General features: G+C 38.6%; 1 protein-coding gene across 2 annotated transcripts in view; it reads right to left on the reverse strand.

Annotated features, from left to right (window-relative positions):
- Nucleotides 1–27,465, reverse strand: part of PRKCA (protein kinase C alpha) — a 137,260-nt gene that overhangs the window by 55,687 nt on the left and 54,108 nt on the right. For both annotated transcript variants that reach the window (XM_051635262.1, XM_051635263.1), the window contains exon 3: nucleotides 25,179–25,261. In XM_051635262.1, the coding sequence (XP_051491222.1) occupies nucleotides 25,179–25,261 (83 nt within the window). The remainder of the gene's footprint in view (nucleotides 1–25,178; nucleotides 25,262–27,465) is intronic.

A 27,465-nucleotide genomic window follows, 5' to 3' on the forward strand; every position in this document is an offset into this window, starting at 1 on the left:
CACTGAGCTACTGAGAGGGACTTCCTGCAGGGGAGGAGAAGATCATTGATATCATTAACCAGGCTTTCCTACTTGGTAAGAAACTACACAAAGACTCTTCCCAGGAATCTTACCTGCAGGCAGAATTTGGAGCTCCACTGTTTGGAACGACTTCAAGGATCAGCTGGGAGAAAGCATCCATTGCTCTGACCTCTGCAGGGTGGGAAACCAGTCCCACACCTTCCCACACTGACAGGTGCTGGGAGTGCACGCGGAGTTGCATTCAACTCTGCACTAACATAGGAAGTGGTGGGATAATAAAACCAAGATAAAGTAGAAATACAGGTAATAAAACCGATGTGAGTCTTTAAGACAAGGATGCAGTGGGGAAAAGGAAGGCTCTTTTCAGGATGGACTAAAAAAATCTCTTCTCCCAGCACAGTTACTACGGCCATTTCTTTATTAATCTGAAAAGTTTAAGAAGGTAAGCAAATAGAAAAAAAGTATTTAATTAATATTTACAATTATAAATTAACTATTTCCTTCTCTATACTTGTATGGAAGAGGACAACTTGAACACAGTTCAAATCTTCAAAGGCAGATTTTTCATTCCCCTCCTGGAATTCACACCAAATTATTATTTTTAATTAAAAGAAACAGGTGGTCATTGAATCAAATGATTTTGATTGCTGCCTTTTGTTCATGTTCTTCTTGTATAGAATAGTACTGATTGAGTTGGCAAATGGAGAAAAAGAAGATCTGCATGACTGTACTCACAGGGATTTGTAATTTCCTAATTACTACAAAGACAGTTAAATTTGGAAGGGACTTGCTGTTTACTGGTGATTTTTTTCTTCATTCTTTCTTAATGAAGAAACTGCAGCATAATTACAGAAAAGGCATAAACAAAAGATCCTGTCAGAAATTTATTCATAACTAGGAAGAAATGGAGCAAGATTTGGTTTCAGATACAACTCAACATAATGTTACAGCATATGAGTAATTTCAATAAAGATTTAATCTAGGGATCTGGATTCAAAAGTACTAGAAAGACAGAGGGACAGCTGGATATGCCTTGCTATCAGATGGAAAAAGCAATTTAAACAAATTCCTGCTGTGAAAAAGTGCACTGCTACTTCCTGTTGGGTTCAGTATTCTGCCTTGTTTAACATTACAAGTCACAGTGTAGTTTCCCTGCTTCCCAATGGGGCTGAGGTGGCTGGGTGTAGTGCCTCATTAACATGATAAAGCACTTCACACGGATAAGTAATGTTGTTGTCATTGTCATTTCCCTGGGGGACATCAGGTTGCACGACAATTCTTTTACGTTAATATATTTGTGTACAACAGCTTCTCATCAGTATTTAAAAATGTCATTATTGGCCAACTTGCTCAAGCTAGAGATAAGACTGTTTTTCTCCTCCCCATTATCCTCAGCTGGAGCTGATAGTATCCATCTCTCACTTCAGCAGAAGATGAAATGAGGTAAAGGCTGAAAACCAACATCACCTGAAATGCCCTGGTTTCTCAGTAAAACAGTGACCCTGAGTGCAGGGGCATCAGGTCAAACAATTTAACATCCATTGCAGCTTGACAGGAGACTGATACACATTTACCCAAGGACACTAAGGAAAATGGGAATTTTTTTTTTTTTTTACAAACTTCACCAGAATCTCACATCGATGTTTTAAAAACTGCACCTTGATCTTCCTGCAAGAAAAGGTCTTCCTGCAGAAAGGGATGTAAGAGGAGCTGTTGAGGAAAATCAGACCACACGGGGAGCAATTACAGCCACCTAAGGTGTTTCAGAGATGACAGGCATGTGTCATTTGAAAAGCTTTCTTCTCTAAACACTCTGTCCTTACTTTTAATCCTAGTTTTAAGAGGGCTGTTTTGATCATCAGGGAGGGTATTCACACCAAGTACTTTGGGCTCTTTTACAGCAAATGATTCCTCTCTGTGTGCTCTCAGCTGTCCTTTCGAAGAACTTTCTCTATTCTCCACTGAGTTTACAAGGCACTTAATTTAAATCACAGACTCCCAAATCACATTTATGAACACCACAAAATTCTGTGATCCAGGACTTGATCTAAGGAATATTAGTCCAGAAAGGATGGCAGGATGAAGCTCAACAGCTGTGGAAAGGCACACATAGGAGTAAAGTCAGGGTTGCAAAGAAGCCACACGACAAATGCCACAGTGCCAGAACTTTGTGTCACCCCTTTATCCAGTTCCTTGTGTCACAGCTCAACAGCTCATTTAAATGCAAGGCCAACAGAATACTTACAGCTCTGCAGTTTGTAAAGGAAGACATTACATTCCTTTTCCTGACTCCTACATTTATAAATATATAAATCACATACATGCTGATGAATACAAATTTTAATTTTCCTGTCCATTCCAAAATTATGTATCTGTTTAGTTTGCTATAATGGCAAAACTGGTGCACAAAATGAGAAACCGAGGGGTTTTTTAAAAGTCTGAGAAACTTCTGGTTCAAAATCACTCCAAATTTCATGACTCAGCAGTTTCCCCTTACAAGAACTTGTGTCCTCTCACTCCTCATTTGACAGCGTTTATTAGACAGACACGAATTTGAAACACCTGAGCAAATTGTCTTCAAAGTTACTCACTGAATAATTCATTTTTTTGCCTGTTATTTTATACATTGGTTAATCACAAGTAAAAGGAAGGAAGGAGGGCAAAGTATGCATAATTTAAACAGACCATTTCAGTGCTGTTCTTCACCTGAATTGTCTTTTCAGAAGTAGGGAAGTCAGTACCTATAAACTAGGCAAGCGTTTTACAGCACGAGCAGAATTTTCTTCCCCAGAGACAAATATGCCATGGAATGATTGTGCAGACAAATTGCATCAATGATTGAAGAATTTGTTTCAATCATGTTTATCTCATAACCTGCACCTCTGTGTGAAAATTCTGCTTTCAAGACATCTGAGCCAGAATCATATCATGGCAGATACAAGCTGCTGAGTCCTTGAATAGTCTTTTACATTGTATAACTACTGAAACACTTACTTATTTATGCACTGAACAGATGTTTTTCCATATGTCTAGATAACCCTTCTTCAGAAAAGTAATTCAAGCACGTTAAATTTTGCAGACCAAGGAATAGAGAGACATTAGTCGTTAGTATTTAGAGAGAATTTGGCATCTTTTCTATAGTGAACCCAATATCTTCGCTTCTGAAAAAGTCACTAATCCTACTCCTCCAAGTAAAAAAAACCCAACAACCTATAAATAGGCAGCTAAGCCCGAACATGCAAGATACTTCAACAACAGCTTTTGTACTCAAATCCTGACCCTTCCACAGCAGAGATCACAGCCAAGCTCTGATTAATAACGGTTCTTCACATCAGTGTAGCAGTTGCTTTTTATTAGCTGACCAAAAATTCAGAAAACAATACTAAAACTTAAAGAAAAAGTTAACAGTACATAATAAGCCCCTGAAAGAACGACAGGCTTCTGGCACAGCCTCTTGACTCGCTGACATTTGGCAGCAGTAGCTGTGAATTCAACTCAAAACTCAAAAGCTGCTATTTGGGGAGAAAAATGCTTCATTGTGACCACAGTTGAGAGCACACTTAGATTAAAAAGAAGAACCAACACAAGTCTTCTGTCCCTCGGGCAGAATTTGACCCTTCTGAGGTCTGCTAATCAAAAATCTGAACACAGTTAGGGCTGTTGGAATCCCATTAGAAGGGTGAGCTCCAGTGATTGAAGCCCTCAACAGAGGGAGGATTTCCTCCTGGCTGCCACCTCCACTTTGCTCTTTGCAGTATCAGGAAAAGTCCTTACAGCATTTACCAATGAATAATAATATAATCTATAAATATTTAATATCTGGTAATTAACTCTGCACTACTCAAAGCAGGAAAAGAAAAAAAAAAAGGAAATACAGAAAGGCTCCACCAAACCATTTAGAAACACTGCAGCATCATCTCCGATCCAGTTTGAATATGCCCATCCTGAGACTGTTCCATGGGCACCAGTTTCAGTAATAAGCATTTTTCCTTGTTCTTCTTTAATGAGAGGGCTTTTTTCTCAGGGCTGTTGATGGCAAAGGAGCTTCCCAGATTACACTGAAGGCTTTTCATTTGGAATAAAGCCTGCACAGAAGCATTTTGCTGGCAGAGAGCTCCCAGTGAAGGGAAGATCAGATAGACTCCCACTTTCTATTTCTCAGAAATCTCTTGTGGGCAGGAATACTCCTTAGGGAAGCCTCTGAGTGTGAAGACTGTGTAGCTGCAGGAAGTATTGCACTGTATTCCTACACCAGACACTGTGAACCTGGGGCCAGACTCTTGGTGGTGTCCAGTGACAGAACAAGGGGCAATGGTCACAAACTGGTACAGAGCAGGTTTAACCTAAATTTAAGAACATGCATCTTTACTCTGAGGCTAACAACACTGGAGCAGGCTGCCCAGGGAGGCTGTGGAGTCTCCATCCCTGTGTGATCTGCTCTAGGGAATCCTGCTCTGGCAGGGAGGTTGGACTAGATGATCTCCGGAGGTCATAAATATTAGGTCCGTCTTGTAATTAGTAACATAAACCAAAAAACTGGGACCAAACTTTCCAACAGGCCTGTGACACTGAAGTGTAACAGCTTTGCCAGCTCTCGAGATTACAGGTCAAATAAGGTTGCTCTGCATACATTTCTCCTTCCTCCTCTTTGGCATGAAATCTCCCAGCCAGCCCAAATCCATGTCCTGCATCTCATCTATTCTTGTTAAAGTTCATCCTGTTGAGCACTACTAGCTCCTTTTTGTACAGAAAACATATTTCCATGAGCAATAGACAAAAAAGTGAAGAGTGAAATATAAATAAATGGCTTTTTTCCATTCTCTTGACAAAGGAGAAAAACCTGAGCCATATTGGCAAATAGTGGCTTTATCCTGGGCTGTATATTGGGAGTCCCTGCAAGGATTACAACTGGGATTATTTTGCCAACAAGAGGCCAGTCAGGCTGGACACTGGTCTGCTCATTGCATCAGGCACCACTTAGATAGGGTCTGTCACCAGGAGTCCTACAGACTGATACGGCTGTGGAGGAAATAAAATTGGAAAGGTCTTAAGTTGTATTCATAAAAAGTATTCCAGTGCAATGTTTAGTCAGGGATTACAAAGCAGCATCCATGAAAATTGCTTGTCGTGTGTGACAGCAGAACTGGTGCATTTTTCCTCATCTAAAAAGAACACAAACAGGTCTTCCTCTCTAATCCCAGCATGCTGATTGACACAGGCTTTTTCTAGTGCTGCCAGCTAAACCTTCGTAAGGCTGCATCAAAAACAATTATTAAAATTAATCCCAGGTACAAATGGAATTGCACAATATTAATCCTGCTGAAAGAAAAATCTGATATGATGAACATGCAGAAGACTGATGTGAGGAGCAAAGAAAGCAAATCATCAGAAAAACAAGTCACAGGCAGCATTGCCACAGGCTTCCCCTTAACGTGGGCCAACCTGCCCCCAGGTTACTGTGAGCAAGGTGAAAAAAATCCAGAGCACAAAAAGCCCCAGAGGTGATCACGACTGACTGAATCGGGCATAGAAATCTGTAAAAATACACTATTGAAGAAAAAATGAGTTGAAAACCAGAATAAATATTAGTTCAAGCACAAACAAAAACGTAATTTAATAATAAATGTCAGTTACAAAAAGTCAAATTAGGCTTGCAGTAAAACATTACATGTTACATGATTAAAAATGAATAAATAATGGGTTAAATAATTATATTAGTATACAAATATTTACATATTATATTCCCTAAAGTAAACATAACTTTAAAGGGATTTAAACAAATGTGTTTCTGTTAACCACTGTTATTGTTAGCCCCCAAATTCACTCAAATGCTTTAAATTCATTCATTCCTTTTTAGCCTTGCCCACAGTTTCTGCCATTACCTATGTGCTCAGCTCCTCAATCACAGTTTAAAGATTGGCACCTCTCTACTTCCATTTATCACTTTTCCATTTTCCTTCAGTACTTAGCATCATTAATTTATCAAGTCTCATTCCATTCCACTCCCACAGCTACTTGAAGCATGACAGAGCAAGGGCTTGGTTTATTATTTTTATTTTTTACGTATTTCATGCCAGGCACAACAAACAAGGCTACTCTGCAACAGCAAAGCAGCCTTTTATTACAGCTTCATAAAAGTTTAAGAGCACAAAGTGTAAACATATATATGTTGCATTTATATCCTATTTTTATGTATAATGTAACAGCACCCAAAACAACGGGACCATTTTCCCTACATGGAGACAGGCACGTAAAGATGTATGAAAGCCTTTAGAGATGCTTTACTATCACAGAAATAACATTTCTATCAAAAAGTTCTTCTGAAATAGTCAGCGTTGATCCTGTCAGCCAGCTGATGCCCCGCAACACCTTGTCCTGCAGAGGACAGCCCAGCTCAGCACAATGAACCCTGTGGAGCTGTTCCCACAGACCCACCTGGGCACTCTCAGAGGTCACAGCAAACCTGGGTTTTGACATGGCACCTCAGAGTGCAGCACCTATACAGCACCTATACAGCACAGGAAGGGGTTTTAAAAAGATTTTTTAAGGAATTGTTGCTCTAGAACTCAAAAAACTAATAGATAACCCCCACACAAACTAAAGGCCTCCCACCTTTTTTTTTAAATCAATAACAGAACTATTCCCTGTGGAAGGCACTCAACTCTTGTTCAGTGATTTTACACTATGCAACTGGCAGTCCTGTCTGTCAGCAAACTAGGAAATGTCTACAACTAAGACAGAGATTAGAGAAACACAACAGGTTCGATCAAATATCACAATTGTCTGTGCCACTAAGGTGACTGAGCCCCTTACTTCCCACACTGAACGCAGGCATCATTACTCAGGTTTTCTCTTCTCTCTTCATTACTTCTTGTATTATACTGCATTTTATCTAACAGAGAGAAAATAACTGAAGTCTCACCCAAGAGATCACAGGAAGAACAGCAATTCACAAATGCTACAAAAGTAAAATTCAATCAGTGTGCAAGACCAAGAGATATGAAGTGTCAGCCCAGCAGCCGTGCACTTGCTTTTTACACGACAGATGACAGGCTTACACTTCTGCACTCCATCTCCTGGCCAGTGTTCCAGGTGCTTCACATTCAGCTGTGCTCATGATCTATGGGTGGTGACAGAGGCTAATAAAGTATAGATTAAAAATGTAGAAGTGACTTTATCCAACCATTTACCTATAATTTTTCCTACCAGCTACTCTGTCAATATATACATCACTTCTGTAAGACTTCTGCTCTAGATGCAGTTCAACTGTCTTAGTGACTCAAACATTTATATTTTCTTTTTAGTCTGGCAGTGAGCAGCAGGTTTCAGACCAAATACTCACTATCTGTCCAGAGATGTTCCACTATCTCCTAGAATATATTACATTGTGGGACATTATTCATTTTTTTTAAAACAATATCAGGACCTTATATAAAATATTTGGTGACCTAAATGGGGAAGAGCCTAGAAAGCAGTTACCTGCTGAGCCATGGTAGGTGTGTCTAGTAGAGAAATCTGAACCAGAAGATCAGGGGTGACTGCTTTATACCTATTGGCTTTTCTTTGAGATTCACTCAAGTCTTTCCTTGAAAAAATATTACATACCATTCATTTAACACAATTAAACAATAGTTTATTTTCAGCCTGCCTCAAGACTATACTAACTAAATTTAAAACAACAGGTAACATTCTCACTTGTGTCTAACCAAAGACACTGTGAATCAGGTGGGTACTTTTCAAATCAAAGCTTTCTCTGTTAAATAAAGAAATGTTAAATACACAGACTAAAATAATGCCTGAAATATGAATACTAAATGTTTCTTAACTAAGATTACATGTTTAAAATCCTTCTATCTAAATAATAGTGTATACAATTATAACTCTTTACATAAACTGCAGGTTAAAATAAGAACAAAGACAAAAGCCACGGATGAAAAATACTAGAGGAAAGTATTAACTATTCTAGTGTTAACGAAAAAGAAACATTCCATGTTAAATCCTTACCCTAAAACTTTCTGTAATGCTCCTTGATAAAACATCATCAGGTTCCAACCTCCCTGCTCTCCAGCCCTTCTCCCCCCAGCCTGTATTTGTGCCTGGGGTTGCACCAACACAGGTGCAGGACCCTGCACTTGGCCTGGTTGAACTCCATGGGGTTGACACTGCCCCACCTCTCCAGCCTGTCCAGGTCCCTCTGGATGGATCCCTTCCCTCTCAGGTGTCAGCCACACCACACAGCTTGGTGTCATCAGCAAACTTGCTGAGGATACCCTCAATTCCACTGTCCATGTCTCCAACAAAGATGTTGCACAGCACTGGTCCCAGTCCTGACCCCTGAGGAACACCACTCCTCACCTGCCTCCACTGGCACACTGAGCCTTGACCACAACTCTCCAGGCGTGGCCATCCAGCCATACCTGAGAACACTGGATCAGACTGGAGCAGTGATTAGCCCAAGCACATAGAACAGGTTAAAAAAAACCACCACCAAACCCCTTATCTCTACAAACTATGCTTTAACCAGTGGAAAAAAAACCACTTTTCTGTGAATAAATGGGTGCCACATGACTATGAAATCAGTATGCTGACAATGAGATATTCCCATTGTTGGGGCTTTATGAATCCTGAAGCACAGACATCTGCTACCAGATCTCTGGGGTTTTGAATTATTTTTAAACTCTGAACAAAGAACATTTAGTACCACATACTTCCAGTTTCACAGCTGGGTTATTTTAAGTAGAAAAAAAACCTCATTGGAATATAACTTTCTTATTTTGAAATATTTTAGCTTGAAGTTATTAATCTGTCACTTGAGAATTCAGAACATCTTAGAACACTTGTTTTAAATATTCAATATCTTTCAAAGATACAAGCTTCTCACATGGCCTTGAAATATATGCCTGAAACATCCCACTGTAATAACCCAAGTGGAGCCCTTACTAAGGAAGGGATTCAGTTTCTTCTTGATTAGAAAACTTACTCTCCCAATCTCCAATTCCCTCTTCTCTAACAGGAAAAAGGCCATCATCAAACATTTCCTGAAGATAAGAGGCAAAGACCATGTATTTTCTCAGTGCTTTGTGAAGGCAAAGAGAGCTACAGACACTGCAACACAGGGGGGTGCAGGATGAATTTTGAGGTCAGGAGAATAGCAGTTCTGTCCTGCTTACTGTCTAATCCAGGCAGAACTCATATTCTCTGTGTCTAATTACTGATTTTCAAAATTCCTGTGTTAATAGGTCCTTATTTTGCAGGGAAATGGAGAGATCTGGATGAGTATGGAGTGCCTTAGGGCTTGTGAGAGGTGCTGTGAGAATGGCAAGTGTCCCTGCTAACACCTCCTCCTTGCCCTGGGCTGGGGAGCAGCAGGAATTCCTCAGCACAAACCCACACAACTGGATTTCTAACTGGTGGTGTAACAGGAGACAGGAGCTGTCAGATGAATTCATTGGTGTAACACGGTTCAAGCCACAAAGACTGAGCTGCAGGGTGCACCAAGTGTCCAGAAAAGCCATAGGGTTTCCTTAGGAAACCAGCCTAAAAGTGGGAAGAAGGCAGGTAGTGGGAAGAAGCATGCAAGGAGCTGAACAGAACCTGTGCTAATATTAAAAGCCTGCTTTTGCCTTTGGTGCTCTTTCATTACCAACTTGATGATCGTTTCTAGGTTCCTAATGAATTCAAACTCAATTTACTCACAGTAACATGGAGCTTTAGTAAATTTTCATCTTACCTATTGACATTGGAATTAAATTTTCCTCTGTATTGCAGGAGGATGAATTTTCTAGCTAAATCTCAAACTTCAGTTCGAAGTACTTAACAGACACTCCATCAACCTTCACTGAATCACCCAAACAATCAGCAAAACTAATGTTTGTCTTCTCTGTTGTTTTGAGTCATAAATAAACATTTTCCTTTTCTGCAGAATAATTATATTTCTTTTAAAATATCATTAAATATGTCTTAAAGAAAATTGTGGAATACTGTTGTAGCACAATACACATCATCTCAGGATGTAATCACAGAGGATCTTGTGGATATAGCAGGTTTACACAAGGTCAGGACAGTGAAATATCCCAAAGGAAATCCCAACACAGTAAAGAAGCTTTAGCTTCAAACCATGATGTTGAAGAACAATTTGTTTCAGACAGACAGCATTTTAAGTCTGCTGGACAGTTGTTTCCAACAAATTAATCTGGGGAATAAAAACTGGCTGTGTATTTCACTCTTTCCCATTTTTTAAAACTCCCTCTCCTGCATGAACTATGAACAGTACAATTAGCAGAATCTCAAACAACTCCTTCTGATCGACAAGCCCTGCAGCAACTCCAGTCCCTGCAGAGGAACTCAGAAAGCCACCAAAATTGTAAAATATTAGCCAGGCAAAATTATATTATCATCTGAAGGGAAGGTGGTTGATTGCTCAAAACCTCTGCCAGTTACTTAATGAAGACACTTTGGCAGCATCTTCTGCAGAGGCAACTTCCAGCAAGAAATGAAACACCATCTGCACAGCGAGATAAAGGACATACAGGGGCTTTTAATAAGCCTGTATTTAATAACCTGTATTAAAGACCAGCTCCTGATCAGGTGCCTGAGAGGAAAGTTAGGGCTCAAGAGAGTAATAAAAGGCTAAATTATTGTGCTAAAAGTATGATTAAATTATCAAAGATGGCAAACAAACAGTGAACTGAACTTAAGGACAGTACTACTATCAGTGTCCAGTCAAGTAAATCCCTTTAAGAACAGTAATCAAGAATCACAGTTTACCTTTTAAGTAAAGTTTCTTCTCAGAGAAAAGAATAATTACACAGTTTCAGTGCATAAAAGCTTATCAGCAGTCCTTATATTTTATTGATTTTATCTTTTGCTATCTATTCAAGAAGAGATGCCCAGAAGTCTCTGAAATAGGCCCAAAGTATAAGAAGCTACTTAGAGCACAGATGTAACACAATCATTCCACACTATCCATTCTCATTTGAAAACTTACATAGGAAATGCAAAAATAATTCACAATTTTCCATCTCTCTTCATTTTACCCATTAAGTGTGGAACATTTGTCAAGTCATAATACATGAAACATTTATCTGTTAGCTAAGTTAAATAGGTAAAAAAAAAAGAACACAAATTAAAAAGTACTTCATGTGTTGTCACAGGATTGTACTCCTACTTGCACATGTTGTAGCTTCCCAGGGGTTTGCTGCTTACTTTGTTTTTCAGGTTCTGTTATGAGTAGAAAGATACACATTTTTATTTCACTTTAACTTATGCAGATTGGCATTTTTTTTCTAACTTTTTTTCAAGCAGACAGTATTGTGTCAAGAGATGGCCATTTATCTTGAAGGGACTGAACAGACTAATAACCTGCTTTGAAGAGTATTAAGGAGGTCAAGCTGTCCCATTCATTTTAATTGAACTAGACACAGTATATGATTTAATTGAATTAGGCTGTAGCTAAAGATCATCTCAACATAAGGCATGTCAGGCTAGGATGAATCATGAAATAGCAACATATACTTGAAAATACGTAAGACCAAAAAACTTGCTGCCTAACTGAGAACTTTGGGGCCATATCCCTTTCCATCAAAGGATCAAAAAGATCAGTCCTAGTAGAAAGAATCAGGAAAACCTTCTTAAGGTGAAATATAAATGTTGAGTAAATTGAGGAGAGAGCATTTTGAGAAAAAATTATTTATGACAAAGGTAATACTGGTTCTTTCATTAGAGAGACATAATACAATAAGATATAGTATTGTACCACAAACTAGAATTACAATTAAATAGGTTATTCTACCCATCCATTAAGGAGATCTAATTATGGAATATCATTAGCAAGGACTTAATCCAATTTCTTTCTTTGGTTTTTGATTACTACCTATTAGTTTTCTCCTTTTATTGACAGACTTCACTTTCTAGTTGTTATCTTTTAACTTAGAAGAGCATTAACAGACTTTTACTAACTGGCTCTACCTGAATGATTTTGCAGAACAGTGATATAAATCCAGTCAAAACAATTTTTTCCTAGTCTCTTTTTTTATATTATTCTGGAAAGATTTTGGAACCAGTAGTTTCTTGCCACTGGCCTTATTTCCACCTCTCTTTAATCACAATGAGGAAAATGTATATGAAAGCTGCAAAGCTTATTTAAAAAAAAAAAGAAGAGGGTGACTGTAGTGCCACAGACCTGCAACATAATTTAATATTCCATTTCCTACTAAATGGACTATAAATTTTTTATCTGCTTTTCTAGGCATCATTTAACCCCATCCACACAGCTGCAGTGTTTCTTCCACCAGCCCCTCACCAAACACTTGGACATAACCAACATTTTTCCCATCTTCTCTGCCCTGACTAGATGCACCACAGGATATTTTGCATCTTTTTAATTTTTATGGTAGCTGTAATGGTTTGTTCTTTGTATTTTTGTGTTAAAGAAACAGTTTAAATACCAAGTTTGTAAATCAAGCACAGTTCATTAAGCACTGAAAAGACTCCCACTGACTTAGATGCAAATTTTGTGCTAATGTTAGAAGTGCCTCGAAACCCACAGTTCCTGTGACCTTTTCCTGACTCTGTCTTTCCCATCCAGATTTCCAAAGCAGCCTTTTGCATTTGGTACATTTTACAAAACTCAACTGTTAGCCTGCTCAGTTCAGAGAAGCTCTCATTTATATAGAGAGCTTTCCTTTGAAAAAGCAGTGATTTCTTTCAACTGCTATGAGGAGCCATATGACCTGCAGTACGGAGGGGTTTTTCCATCCAGGGATTAGTGTAACTCGAATGCTTTTTAAACATATAGGGGCCATAAACAGTTTATGATACATGGTGATAATGTTTATGCACCAATAGGCATGCAGTTGCATAAGAAAAAGCCAGTGCAAACAGTATCTATCTTCTGATTTTATACAGCACATAATCACAGAATTGTCACGGTTGGAAAAGAGCTCCAAGATCAACACATCCAACTGCCAACATCCCCCTCCCAAAAAAAAAAAAAAAAAAAAGCCCACTGGAGCATGTCCCGAAGTGCCTCATCTACACACACACACTCCCAGATTGTGTGGTTTTGATTTATTAGCCTAATTTTTCAAAGCATCAAGTGCCTCCTTGCAGCTCCTGTCGGATCTCCTGGCGAACACAAACAGTAATGAGCACATAAAATGAACAGTGTGTGTAAGTCTGATGTGTGTGCACGGAGGAGGAATTTCATACCCTCTTTCTAGTACGGCAAATTTTGCCAAAAAAACCTTAATTAAAAAAGATAGAAATCTCAGATGATAGTTATCTTCGTGTGTGACATTCTCAGGAGACAGCAAATTTTCTACTCATTAAGAAGGAACTTGATTTTTAAATGTGACCATTTTGAACCACAACTTCAGGAAATGTTTCATTTTTGGAAAACAGCATTGATTAAGATGCTTTGGTCTTTTATTGCAATGACTAATAACCCAAATTCTTGGAGTGTATTCCAACAGTATTGGCAAAACAAGCAGTAATGAACCTGAGCAATGGACTACCACAACAGGAGCAGATTAAAAATATCAACTGCAGGGCAATGACAGCTAATGGGGAAAAAAATGGAAATGGCCCTTTTTTCCTCATTCATTTTAGAACTGCTTGAAAATAAACTTTTATTACACTACCCATTTCTGGAATAGCATGTCAGTAAACAACCTGTCTCCTCCGCAGGGTGCCTGGAGCGGTTCAGGTGTATCTTCTGGTGCAGAAATCTCCTTGTTTGACCCAAGGGCTTTATTGTTGCCAAATACAAAGCACTATGAAACACGTTGATTTTATTTGAGCTTGTTAAATCAGTAAACAGCTGTAACTTCTCACAGAGGAGCAAAAGATTAGTCTGGAACTGTCAAATGGAACATTTTCTACCCCTCTCATTCTATAATCTGCTTCCAGCTACTAAAAAAAATGGATGTCTCTTGATTTCTCTTAATTTTACCTCTGTGTGCCACAGGTTTCTAAATTAAGCGCGTTAAACATAAAACTATTTGCACTTGACTGAAGTCTTTCACATTATTTATCACAGAAGCCCTTTCTGCAGGAATATTGAACAAAGTCTGTTGATTGCACAGTCCTTTTTATTTCCATGAATGGGCCAATCATGCTCTTGGCACAGGAAGATACAAGTAACAGATGTTAAACAAAACTCTGAGGGAATTATACATTTGCCCTCAGAGTTACAGGACTGCTTTCATTTCTACTGGGTGGTTTTGTTTCACTGTCCTCCTCCTGTCTTTTTTAATTCTGCTTCTCCAAAAGGACCCTTTAGAGGCCAGAGCCATATGGGAGCTACCAGCACACCAGCTGAGGATGCCTGCAGTATGCAGCAGACTGTCTTCAACTCTCTAATTCTAATTAAAATATTAAGGCAGAGGATTGACTTTGATACATTTCAAGACTGAGAACCAAATTTCACTTGGTAGAACAAGGTCAGCATCACAAAAGGAATAAACCTTGAGAACAACCACATCAATTCAAGCCTCTGGGTATTAAAATTCTTATTTGTTTTAATGAAGCAAAGTCAAAAGCTTTTTAACATGTTGAAAAACAAATGAATGGGTGTTGAGGAGCAGGATTTTGGGCTTCAGATTTAACAATACAACATGACTCATTTAATCCAAAGTAGGTCAATCTGTAGATATGAATATAGACCTTGAAAAATAACAGTGGATTTTGACTAAGGAAGGATTTCATAAAGCTATTTATAAATAAGAGATGGCCAGGTCTTCTTCCTGTTGCACTCTAGGCTCGTAGGGCTCAAATTGCTGCTAAGTAAATGCAAAGAATTTTCTCAGGAAGAAAACAGTTTGGGATAATCCCAGATTTCAAGTGATTCTAGTAAAAAAACTATTCTAGAAAAAAAAAATTATGTGACAATGAAACTGAGAACCCTCTTTGCAGGAGGATGTATGTATGGTTTTATATTCATTAACATTACTAAATAATTTAAATAAAACTTAATTAAATAATTAATACTACGTATATTACTTTATATTTATTAAAAGATAATATTCTATATTCATTAAGAAGGCTTCAGAGAGACCTCATTACCATGTTCCAGTACTGAAAGGGTGGCTGCCAAGAAGATGGAGACTCCCTATTACAAGGAGTCACATGGAAAAGACCAAAGGGTGATGGGCACAAGTTGTTCCTGGGGAGATTCCCACTGGACACAAGAGGTAAATTTTTCACCATGAGGACAATCAAACATTGGAATAATCTCCCAAGGGAAGTGGAGGATTTCCCCACACTGGACAGTTTTAAGTCTCAGCTGGACAGGGTGCTGAGCCATCTCATATAAACTAGAGTAGTACCTAGAAAGGTTGGACCGGATGATCCTTGAGGTCCCTTCCAACCTGGCATTTTATAATCCTACGATTGAATTCTCATGCCTGACTGTGCCCAACTCCCCCAGACCTCAGCCCTGCAGTCAGGTTGCTTTTTAGCCTGAGAGCAGAATTTTTATTAATCTTTACCTATACAAACACACTAAAAATACCCTTCACTTATGCTGATTGACACCCCTCTTCAATCAAATCATCACAATTTGCTCTTTACAAGCAATCAAACCATGCAGTAGCACCTGTAGCTGTTTGCCAACCCACTGCATTAGTAATGCCCAGTTGAAATACTGTGATTGTGCTTATTTTTTTCATATACTTGACAAAGATATTACCAAAAATTAGAAATAAAAAAACCCTCTGGTGCTACAGTTCTATAAAGAAACCACACAGTAATTTCTTTCAATAATATGGCAACAGTGGTTTGCTTGGTTATACATGTACATTCATTTAATTGGATGACTCTTTTTCTTGCTATCAAAGCTCCTAGAGTCAGACTTCTAAACAGTAACATGATGCAAAGCACCTGAAGAACCACATACAAGGAATATCTAAATCACAACAACTACAGCTAGAAAATTTTCAATAGGTTTCTTCTCTTCTAAATAAAGATTATTAATTTCAACAGGAGAAGTAAAACAGGTAAATATGCATGCCAGTTTTTTATCTAGGGGTTTTTACTTTGAAACTGTGAAACTGTGGAACAATGAGAGAACCATTACAGAGGGAGGCTTGGCTAAAAATAGAGATAATAAGATTTCATTTTTAAGAAGTATTAACATCCAATTCAGATGCACTAAAGTCACAATTTCCTCAACACTGCTGGGAATGGCGTCTTTCCTGCTGGAATGACCAGAGTTAAATATTAGAAAGACAGAGGGAAAAGCTTTTTTAATTATTTTTCACATGGTCTTACTCAATCCACAAGGATAAAGAGAAGATTACTGAGCAAGTGGACAGGCAGGATGTGATTTAAAACTCACACACTTGCCATTACACACCAAAAAGAAAATTTAAGGATAATAAAGCAATTAGATGGATGTGAGAAAAGACAATTTGCAAACCAAAGATACATAATTTCCCATCCCATCATAACTTTTCTAAAAAAAAAATAAAGACATAAGATTCAGAAAATGCTTTTTTAAGAGAAGTAAAAATCACTGTAAAAATTGTATTCTAGTAAGTTTAGATTTGAGATTTTTGGGTTTTTATAAACTCTCGTTAATGTCCACAAAGTTAATAATTTACTATTGTTCTACTAGTTCTCCAGTGCCAACAGGGTCTAACTTAAATAGCTACCATAATAACCAGGTTTCAAATTCTCCAAGTTTGGGGCTTTTTTCCCTTTTTTTTTTTACAAAAGTAGTCCAAGCTATGCATATGCTTTTTGTAACTATTTTTATAGAGGCTTTTATCTCCTTTCTGGTCCATTCTTTGCTGGTCTGATGCTCCTGTTGCCATAGAAACAAACCTGAAGGTGGCTTTGTTACAGATTACAATGGTTTTCCCAACACAGAGAAATTTCTTTCATGCCTTGGTTCAGCAGGTACCCTTCTCATGGGGACAAAGGAGAAAAGTATAAATCAATCTCTGACTCTTTTATCTACTAAGTTGTCATTACCAGGATTCATTATATGCTTTTGCTTTTAGTTTACAGGCTCAGCCTATGATCAGTAGTACTTTAAGGAGTAAGTGTCATTAATTAGATGGGTCATGCTAGTGTTTATCTATTAGCCAGGGAAGAGCTGGAATCAAACTACAAAAGGAATCACAATGGGCACGATGTTACTTCAACAGAAACATCAGGATTTTGGTTTCCAGTGCAGGTACTATGCAGTTGGTTTAAATCCTGTTTGCATCAATTTTCACAAGATCATTATAAGAATCTGACCAACTGCAAAAACGAGAACATACTTTGTGACAATGGTGTCATCTAGTTCACCTTCCCTGACATCCCTGGTGATTTCAAGGCAAATCAAATCTTTTCTGAAGGCTGAGGAACCTGTCAAATATTTGGTTCTCTTAAGAGTATCACCCCAATAATGGACAGCAAAAATGGAGAGGAAAGAAACCAAATGACAAGACCATGCCCAAGAATGACACTTGAGTGTTCTTGGTCATGCAGTAGCAGGACCAACCGGGTGAGCGGAGCTCAAATGGTAAAGCTGCTCAGTCATGAGTCTGAATGTGTCTCAACCTCCCCTTCTCTCCTTGCTTTTCCTCTTTCATCTCTATTCCTGGGTCTAAACACCTCAATAAAAGAAACCTGCTCTCTCCTGCAGAGTACAAGTCATTCTTTGTCCCGCAATGCCACAGGTGCTTTACTGGAGTTGTGTGAAACAGAGGCTAAACCAGTTTAACTCATTAGCCAATTTCTCCCCGCACCCAAAGAAGCAGCTACCACAGATTTACAGAGATATCTGTGCTCTCTGGTGACACATTCTAGAATTATTTGTAGCATATGGGATCGACAGTGCTTTTCAAAAGGAGCCCACTCATTTTATTCCAAATTAAGATTTCCTCTAATTTTGGTGTAAGAACTGCCACCTCAAAAAACAGACAGTGCTACAAACGTTTGGCATCCTGCAAGGTTTCCTCAGGGGTCTGTGACTCTGAGTGTTCCTGCCAGCTACTAAGTTCACTGTGCCATAATCAGACTTGTCTTTTTTTTTTTTTCAAACACATGATTGTGGGGGTGGAACCTTATAGAAATGTCTACAGAACATTTTACACAGGCCATCTCGTGTAAGAAAACAGATTAAGTCTTAAGCACCCTTTGCCCCCAGGCCCCAGGACCATCTCATCACATTTACTACAGCTTTTGCAAAGGGTAAGTATAAGATGAAAGGGGAAATACAAGAGGAAATAAAAAATTGAACTTAAACTACACAAGTAAATATACTTTCACAACTGGAAAAATAAGGGCTGTTGGAATAATATAAACTTCAATTTCAGGAATTCAAAAAAGTTTTCATTGTGAAATTAGCACCCAGGAGGTTGCTTAATCAGATACAGTTATTGCCACTACAATGGCAACCCTATCAATAAGATTCCTTTCTACTGTTGGTAGTAACTTTGTTGAGAGTTATTCTTCTATAATATCCCTGCTCAAAATTGTTCTCCAATGCTAACTTATGGAAATCACTGATATTTTTAGATTCATAGTTTACATCGCAGTACTGGCTCTGTTTAGTTATTAACTCTTACTAGGATCAGTTATGCTGTGCTGTGTATTGCACAGAAAAAGCCTAAAAAATATAGAACTTTTAATGATACAGTTATTCAGCATTTGAATTCTTCTGGATTGAGAAAAAAAAAAAATTAAACAAAAAGCTTATAAAAGCTGTAAACTTTCAAAACTTAGGGACTGTAAGAAAAAAAACAGTTCAACTACATGTCCAGTGTCTCAGGTACAAGCTCCAGAAACTGACAAACTATTAGAATCATAGGATGGTGAAGGCTGGAACGGACCTTAAAGACCATCTTTAAGATGGGGCATCAACAACCTCCTTGGGCAACCTGTTCCAGTGCCTTCCTACCCTCATGGTGAAGAATTTCTTCCTGAAGCCCAACCTAAATCTCCCCTCTTTCAGTTCAAAACCACCACCCCTCATCCTGTCACTGCCCTCTCTGGTGAAAATCCCATCTCCAGCTTTTCTGTAGCCCCTTCAATACTGGAAGGTGCTACAGGGTCTCAGGCTGCAGGGGAAGCCTTTGGAGTCAGACACTTGGTGCAGGCCCTCACCCATCACAAACCCCCTCTAAGAGGGCTGTGCAGAAGGAGAGGATTCATGCAGATCTTTCTAATACCCCAGTTAAAATTTTTCCATGAATCTTCAGCAGATGGACAAACTAAAAGGGAGGGAAGGAGTGAAGATTTGAAGTAGTTATGAAAGTTCACTAGTCTGTCCCTTTGTAAGGTAATTTTATTTGCCTTGAGGATCATTCACTGAAGCTTGAAGGCCATTTAAAATTGCAACAAAAGGAGCCTGTGCTTTCTTTTAGGAATAGAAGGTACAAATGTATTCTCAGTAGGTAAATGCAAACCTGTGCCAGGATTTGAAGTGTTCAAGCAACTTATGAAGCAGCTTCCAACTACTTAAATGAAGGCAATAAGGGGAGCAGTGCCATGAACACCTCTGCACAGCCAGCAAAGAGCAATTAAATAAGGAGCACTGAAGTGGCTGATCAGTAAATAAGCTGTGCCTGGGCCCTGAGCAGCAGGAAACCACCCAGGGGCAGGTGAGGAGCAAATTTGTGAACACTGGCAGTGCCTGCCAACTGGTGATGAACAGAAGGTGGAGAAGGTGACATATGGCTGGAGTTTGGTTATTCCGATGGGTGGGAAAACAGCACTTAGATTCTGAAGTATCCAGTCAGGGGAGAGGAATGTCAAGGGACTTAAGACCCTGTCCCACTTCAAGAGCATTTGATGGAGGAAACTAAGGCATGTCCTCCCAACCCTATCTTTTGTGATGAAGTGAGAACATTATTTTATTTTTATTTATTTCAATTAAAAGAAAATATTTCTAGAACAAGATTGTCTATTATCCAAAACACAGATTAGCAATAAAAAACCCCAACCTCAGTGGCTATATTTACCAGTTATGCTTGTCTGTTGCCCAGGTCACTAATGATGTCAAACATGGATAATGGTTGCTTTTCATTGTAAAAACAACCAAATGTTGAAAAGCAAATCAGACATGCCTGCTGCTGCATTTCATTATCCTTGGAAAAAGACTGCAAATCCCTTTTTAACTAGTTCTGCAGTATGTCTTAATACTGTGCTTCCAGTTACTGCTTTTGCATGCCACAAGGAGTTCTTTTTAATTCCCCAGACCAATAAAGAAACAATCTTCCTCTATTCAGAACCAGCCTCCTACATGCAAACAGTCTGGAAGCATAATTAAAGGTCAGTGGGAAAAACATATTAAACAGAAGATTTCAGAATTACCTGGAATTGAACAGAAAAAGCAATGTGGTCAAGGTAACCAAGCCCTTCAGGACAGCCCAATTGTATTAAATTACTCCTGCTTAATATGACACAAGGAAGATGACCCTTCATTTGTATCACAACTGCAGCTATCAAACTGAACAGTGTGATACTGCAGGAAATAAGGACACAAGCCTTGCTCCAAGCCTAAGGCCAAGCCTATTGCTGTCATACTGTTAATTATCATTTAGAAAAGAATTTCCCACAGGTCCCCCAGCATATGAATTTTTGAGGTTCAGTCTCTCTTCTCCCAACACCAGAAGCACAGAAACCATAAAGCAAAAAGCATGAGGGAGCCTTGCAGGACTCATCCCACTTCTCTAGGTCTCATGAGGGCACAGATAATACCCACAGCACTGCTGAGAGAAGTAAACCCCAAAACACAAATCTATATTTCTTCTTTTGGTAGCCTAGTGCAGCAGTCACCCAGCATTACACCTGCTTTCATTTAGATTTTGTTCACTTTTTAATTTCTATTTATTTTGCTCAGAAATCTCCTTTGCTTCCTACATTAGTCTGAAAGGAAAATAATGTTGATCCAGACGGTGATGTCTGAGTTCCTGGAAATTCTGTATGAAGTTTTATAAAGTCATATTGAAAAAAATAATAATACATTCAAAGACTATTTGAGATTACTAGTGGTTTTTAAATTTTAGTTTAATTCTATGTGATACGGAATTGGAAACATTTTAATAAACCACATGCAGTTTGAAAACACTTTCTGGCCACTCCATTCCATTAAAAAAAAAAAGGAACTGAATTTAACTCCACATTTTAAAGTAACCTTTTTGAAAGAAACTTGACTACTTATTCCTTAATATCAAACACATCTTACCAAAGATAGTTACAGCCACTGTCAATTTTTTTGGGGTTGTTACATTTTTACAGTAATTTACTCAAGTTTTAAAGCATTTAATCAATGACTTAAAAGAGTTTTTATGAACACTGAGCAGTCTTCCAAACCCAAGTATCTGAACTGGAGATGATGCTTCACATAACCTTAGAGTGCAACAGCAGCAGGAGCAGGGGAATTGGGCTCAACATCATCACCATAAAGAGTTGGCCATGAAGAGATGATGAGTAATTTCTGCTTGAACTCCAGAGAGCCATTAGATAGCAGCAAACTAACTTCCTGAGTTGGTATTTTGCTAAGACACCAGAGCTCACAGCCTGCCAAGTATTAAGGAAATGTAAATTTTTTTGATTGTGTGAATTTTTCTTTCATCTGAAACAGGATATTGTTCCCCAGACACCACAGTTTCAGTCTCGTCAAGGACGACCACGTTATTCACAACTGTTATTTTCCTTCTGGCACAAATACAGACCTTTCAGCCTCTCATTTCAGCTAGTCTGAATAAAGAAAAAAAAGGTGATTTTAAGCTTAGCTCTCTTTTACACTCACCTTCCTTTAAGGCATTGAATTTTACAGTAAAAAAAAAATAATAAAATATTCCCTCTTTGACAGCCATAGAACACGGTAGCAAATAAAAATATTACCCAAGGAGACAATATTTGTAGATCACTATTTTTAGCATGATATAGACCATGGGATATTTATACAGCTGAGTAGTCAAAATGTATTAAATACCTCTCTCCATGGCATGTAAGAAAGGCTAGGAAGGAAGAAAAGACCTGTGGACTGTATGGTCTGGAATCTCTTTTATTGTTTTGACTCTATTTAAATATCTAGAAATTAAAAAAAAAAAACAAAACAACTTCTGTTGCAACAGTGAAATGGATTTAGATGAAATAGGGACATTGCCAGAGGGGCCTCCCCTTCTGCAGGGTATTCCCCCAGCCGGAAAAAATTACAAAATTGCAACATTTGTACCAATTTCAGCAATTCTAACAACAACAAATGTTACTCTCTGTACACAACTAGCTTTGAAAGCGATGATTGAGCTACACTGAAAGGAGCAGTGGATGCAAACACACAATTCCGACCTCGCCCATTCAGCTTGCAGGAAAAGCTGAATGAAGTTGTTGAATTTAGGGTTTTTCTTCCTCTTTGGGATCTTCCTGAGGGACCAACAACCCCTGCTCAGGAGCTCTCCCTGTCCCCAGGCAGCCCCAGCATCACCTCCTGAACACCAGAGCATCCCTACTGAGTAAAACCAGCTCAATTGATAGTTATTCTAGTGGTGTATTTGTAAGGACAGTCTCATTTATGCTAAAAGCAGAGTGCATGATCATTTTAAATTGTTACAATAGGCAATAAATAGTACTCTAATCTATAATTATAATAATTTCTAATTATTGCTCTGGAAGTTTTCATTTTATTACTGACAATATTACTCTTACAATAATGGAAAGGCTACACCATGCAAAGACACTGGAGAATTTCAGTATGCAAATTAATTGTGCACCTGCATGAGATAATTTAGTTAATGAATTTTTAATATTTAACAATCTGCTAAATACTATTATAAACTTTATAGCACCCTGCATTTCAGAACAAAAAGCATGTACTAACTCAGAGAGGAATAAGTTACTGGATTTAGAAAGGCAGACATTATAGTCAAGCATTTCAGTAAACTGATGTATAACATCCCACGATCCTCTTTGTGTAACAGGACCCACTAATGTAACACAATTTTAATAAACCATTTATTTTCTGTTTGCTTTTAATCTTCAAAGTATTTTTGAGATATCACTTGGTGCAAATATTGAAAAGGATCATTTCATAACCCAACTACTAAAATGAAGTATTAGGCTGATTTATTTTATCACCAAGGTCCAACAAACAAACCAAGAAATGCAGTCAGCAATACTAAAGACTGTTAACAACCTGCCACGTAACAGATCCTATGACCATGAGGAAATTATTGATAAAATGTAATTGTCTCACACACAAATGTGTGTTCTTGTTCATCAACTTTAGGAGAAAAACCCTGAAGAATCCTTGTTTTTTTAAAAAATAATAACAATCAAGAATACTTTCAAGAGTCAAACCATTGGTTACAGATACAGAAGATCTACTCATGAGTGTCACCACTAGAATTGTCACTCAGTGACTTCCATTAACATCTTAACCACAGCTGAGCACCAAGATAAAAGCAGGTTTAATTGTTTTATTCTAGTGTGGTTTAGAACCGACCAAAGTAAATCGGCCATGTATTGCTTGTAGGTATGAAATATATTTAGAGAGTGAGTAATTAAGCAGACATTGTTTAATTTCTCAGACTGTTGCAAAGTTCTGGCCCCTTTGATGCTCAGGAGGCCTTTTGCCATTGACCCAAGTGAAGCTGCATTTCCCCCAGCCCAGCTGCTGCTCTGCAGACAGCCTCTCCCTGCAAAGCTTAAAGAATCCAAGAAAAGGAAGAATAATTGTGTGATTCTTGTTCCTGCCTTCATGATCATTTTAGTGGCAGTCTCCCTTGATAAAATGCACTAGGGAATGCTCTAGCAATGCCAGGCTGAGGACTTGTTTCCTGAGCAGAGAGGCTGAGTCCCTGGAAGGCTCTGCACTGGCTTCCAAGTCAGGGCTCTAACTGTGACATTATCATCATAAGTCTCTGATTTCTGCCATAAAAACTGACCTCAGCTCAGTTAAGTGACTTTCTTCACGCAGGCTGTGTTCTATGCTAAGAGGAAAGAGGTGTTTTATGAACAGCCCTGAATAACTGTCAAAACTGCTGAGGAATGCAGTGTGGCTGCCGGGGTGTTTCCTGCCCCCCAGCCCCATTCAACACACTTCGTAAACCTCTGGCAACAGCACAATCTTTGCACAGGTAACCAATGTAACTGTCCCATGAATCCTGACTTCTTCACTCTTACTCTCTGATTGATGTTCTCCTGTATTTGAATTTTAAAATAAGAAAACTTTTTAACATCTCAAACTTTGCAAAACCCCTTGTGACTTCTGCCCATACGTTGTCCATTAATCTCTTGGCTAGCATATTAAAACAGTTCATGAGAAGCTCATTAAAACTTTGCAAAAAAAGTCTTCTGCTGCATTTCATCAGAGAAGATAATACCCTACAATCTAGAACATGAATATGTTCAAAGAAACAAAACAGAGCTGTTCAGACAAAGAACACTCAGAATGTATTGTTCTGCTAAACAGATGTTAAATTACTTCACTGTAAAGTGGAATTTATAAAACCCAAATAAATGTTATTTTTATGTGAACAAACAAGATTAGTTTATTATTTCAGAAGGGTGACACAAAATTCTTGTACTTGTGTCTCACCACAATAAGCAGATGTGTGGAAGGGAAAAACTGGTTGTTGACCAAAAACGCTCCTTGTGTATAGAAGTATTGACAGAGTGAGACAAAATGGGTGTATCCTGAGTGCTGTACTAGCTCGAGCATGACTATAACTCCAGTTTTGAAAACCTACCTCAGATAAGCCAGTTGGCTCAAGATTAACCTATAATCTAATTGGAGCCATAGATCCTTGTGTGCAGAGAGCACAAGGACCAGAGCGAGCTCTGAAGGAAACCTTGGGGTAGGATGGATACAAAGGAAGCTCAGAAAATGCCTCGGTCTTCCTGGGAAATGTTAACACCAAATACATCCAACATAAAGCAAACAAAAATAAAATGCTGACTTCATGCTTGGGTAAACACCTCAGGGCTGTCATGTTCTGAGGGATATCATTGTTGGTCACACATTCACTGTTACTTTTTTTTTACCAAAATAGATCTTACCATCCATAAACATTCGCTTCAGAACTGTCAAACCCTCTTGAACTACAATTATCTAACATAAAGAGCCTATCGATACAGTTTGCAACTAATCCTCACAGTTAGATGTAATAATATAAAACCATGTGTAAAAGCACCATATTAAATATCAATGTACTTACATCAGTGTCTGGTCCCTTGTCAGCCCCAGGACAAGAGAAGGTGACAAACTCATGGCATCTCTTGTGAACCACAAAACAGCAAACTGGTAAGAGAAACCAACAGTTAGAATTGCATAGATTTGTTTGGTTGGTTTTGTATTGTTTTGTTTTTCCTGTTGTCACAAGTACAATTACAGAGGAAAAACCCTCTAGATTAAAATATTTCACCTGTAAGTCAATGAAAGGAGGCAGAGCCTAATGTTAAATAAAGACACACTAGAAAGGCAGACAGCAAGTAAAAAATACAATTAAAGAGAAGAGAAGCAGGCACGTTTAATAACCACAAGGCTTTACACATGATAAATTTTCAGTGTTTGAGACAGCCCATGGTGTTAAGATACAGTGTGGGATGAACAATTCTATGAAGCCACATTTCCTGAATCTAAATCCGTATCTGTAACAGGAACTGCCAACGTGCATTCCAGCAAGAGCAGGAGGCATAAATGAGGAGTGAAACCCACCCGTGGGTGTGGGCTTTGCTCACCTGCATGCCTTGCTGAAGATGCCTAAGACTACCCCACGTCTCTACTAGTTAGTCACTTCTGTGAGCAACTAAAGCTCTGAGTGAAGACTGTTGTAAAGAACAAAGTGTTCTCGTATCACAGAATGGCAGGAGATAATGGGAAAAGAAAATCAGCTCCTGATTACAATATGAGTCCCATTCAAAATTTATGAATGACCTGAAAGAACCTTTTATTTCTGAGATAAGGAAAACTTCTTTTACAATTATGTTGTGTGACCAAGGCTGTGTAGGACCAAGGTCCTATATGTCTCCCCAGACAACATAAAAAGAACACTTTGCTGGAGTGTGCTCACTTTGAGATGCAGGTATTTGAGCTTTTCACCCTCACTGCAGGTTATTTCTTAGTGTTAGGCTTAGTTCAGATATTTCAAAATTGGTCCACATCTCAACAAAACACAACAATCAAGGTCTGCGATTGTGCAAATCTTCACATAAACACCATGCCATCATCAAGCAATGAGCTGGGAGATTATAATGAAGTCATTCATAAGTAATTCAAAATCTCTTTACAGATAATACATTCCTTGGACACTTCATATTTTGCATTTCCAATACATGAAAATACACAATTTCAAGGGACTCTTCTTAAGAATAAAACAGATTTCCATTGATTGGCAATTGGAAACACTCAATTTCCTCAACTTCAGTGGAAACCAAACGAAATTATCTCAGTCTTTCTAAACAGCTCATTTCATGAGGCATCCTTAAGAGTTCTCTTTCCCATTTGAATTTGTTTCACCTAATGAAGAGAGCTGAGGAAGACGTTCTCAAGTGCACCTTCCTGTCACTGCAGCACTTGATGATTCCCCCAGAATGTCAGGCTGGCCCCATTTTTCCACCCTTAAGTCAGCTGTCTGCCTTCAAAGAAGTCTAAACACCCTTGTATCTTTCTCCAGCTCTTTTTCATCATCATCCCATGCAGCAATTGTTTCTAACTGTTCTATTTCTGACAAGGCATCTGTTTATTCTTTGAGCAAATGCAATCCAATGGGCTTTGCTCCACTGATCCCAGATAAGCTCTGCAGGCTTCATGCGAGCCAGAGTTCTGGCTCAGTGTATGCAGCCCACTTGGTGTCTAGTTTGCTAATCAAAGTCCCAATAAATCCTACAATTATCATTTCCATGGTTTGTTTCCACCGACTGAAACACCACCAAGTGGTAATTACTATTAATACTACTTGCAGCTGAAAAATGTTTCACTTCCAAATTGCATTTTTGGTTCCAAACCTTCTGCTCTGGAAGACAAAAGCCTCATTTAGGCTTGCAGGGGTAAATCATATATATAAAAAATCATTACAACCTTCAGAAAGCAAAAAAGTTAATTAATTGCTTTTGTGTGCAGTGATCACACCCTTGCAAAACACAACACAATCATCTGTGCAAAAGACCTGAGAAATAGCTCTGAGCTGCTTCATGGCTGCCTTTCAAATTAAGATCTCAGACTGGCTACTCCAGCTTTGCCTTGGCTCACCAAGACTGCACGTTACAAAAACACCCCAGATTTGGGCAATACAGTCACATCCTACCTCTGCGTTGTCAGCCTGCCCTAGTGTGAGAAAGAATTCATTCAATTAGAAACAATGTCAACTTTGTTTTTCACATGATCTGTGATGTCAAGACAGCTCCGTAGGAAAACCAGTGGCACTCTTTGCTAGAGCCTCGTTCTCCAGCTCTGAACTCCTGTGAAGATGATGCTAATCACAGTGCAATGGAAACTGGAATTCA

This window comes from Apus apus, chromosome 17 (assembly GCF_020740795.1).
Source record: "Apus apus isolate bApuApu2 chromosome 17, bApuApu2.pri.cur, whole genome shotgun sequence".
NCBI classification, from domain to species: Eukaryota; Metazoa; Chordata; class Aves; order Apodiformes; family Apodidae; genus Apus; species Apus apus.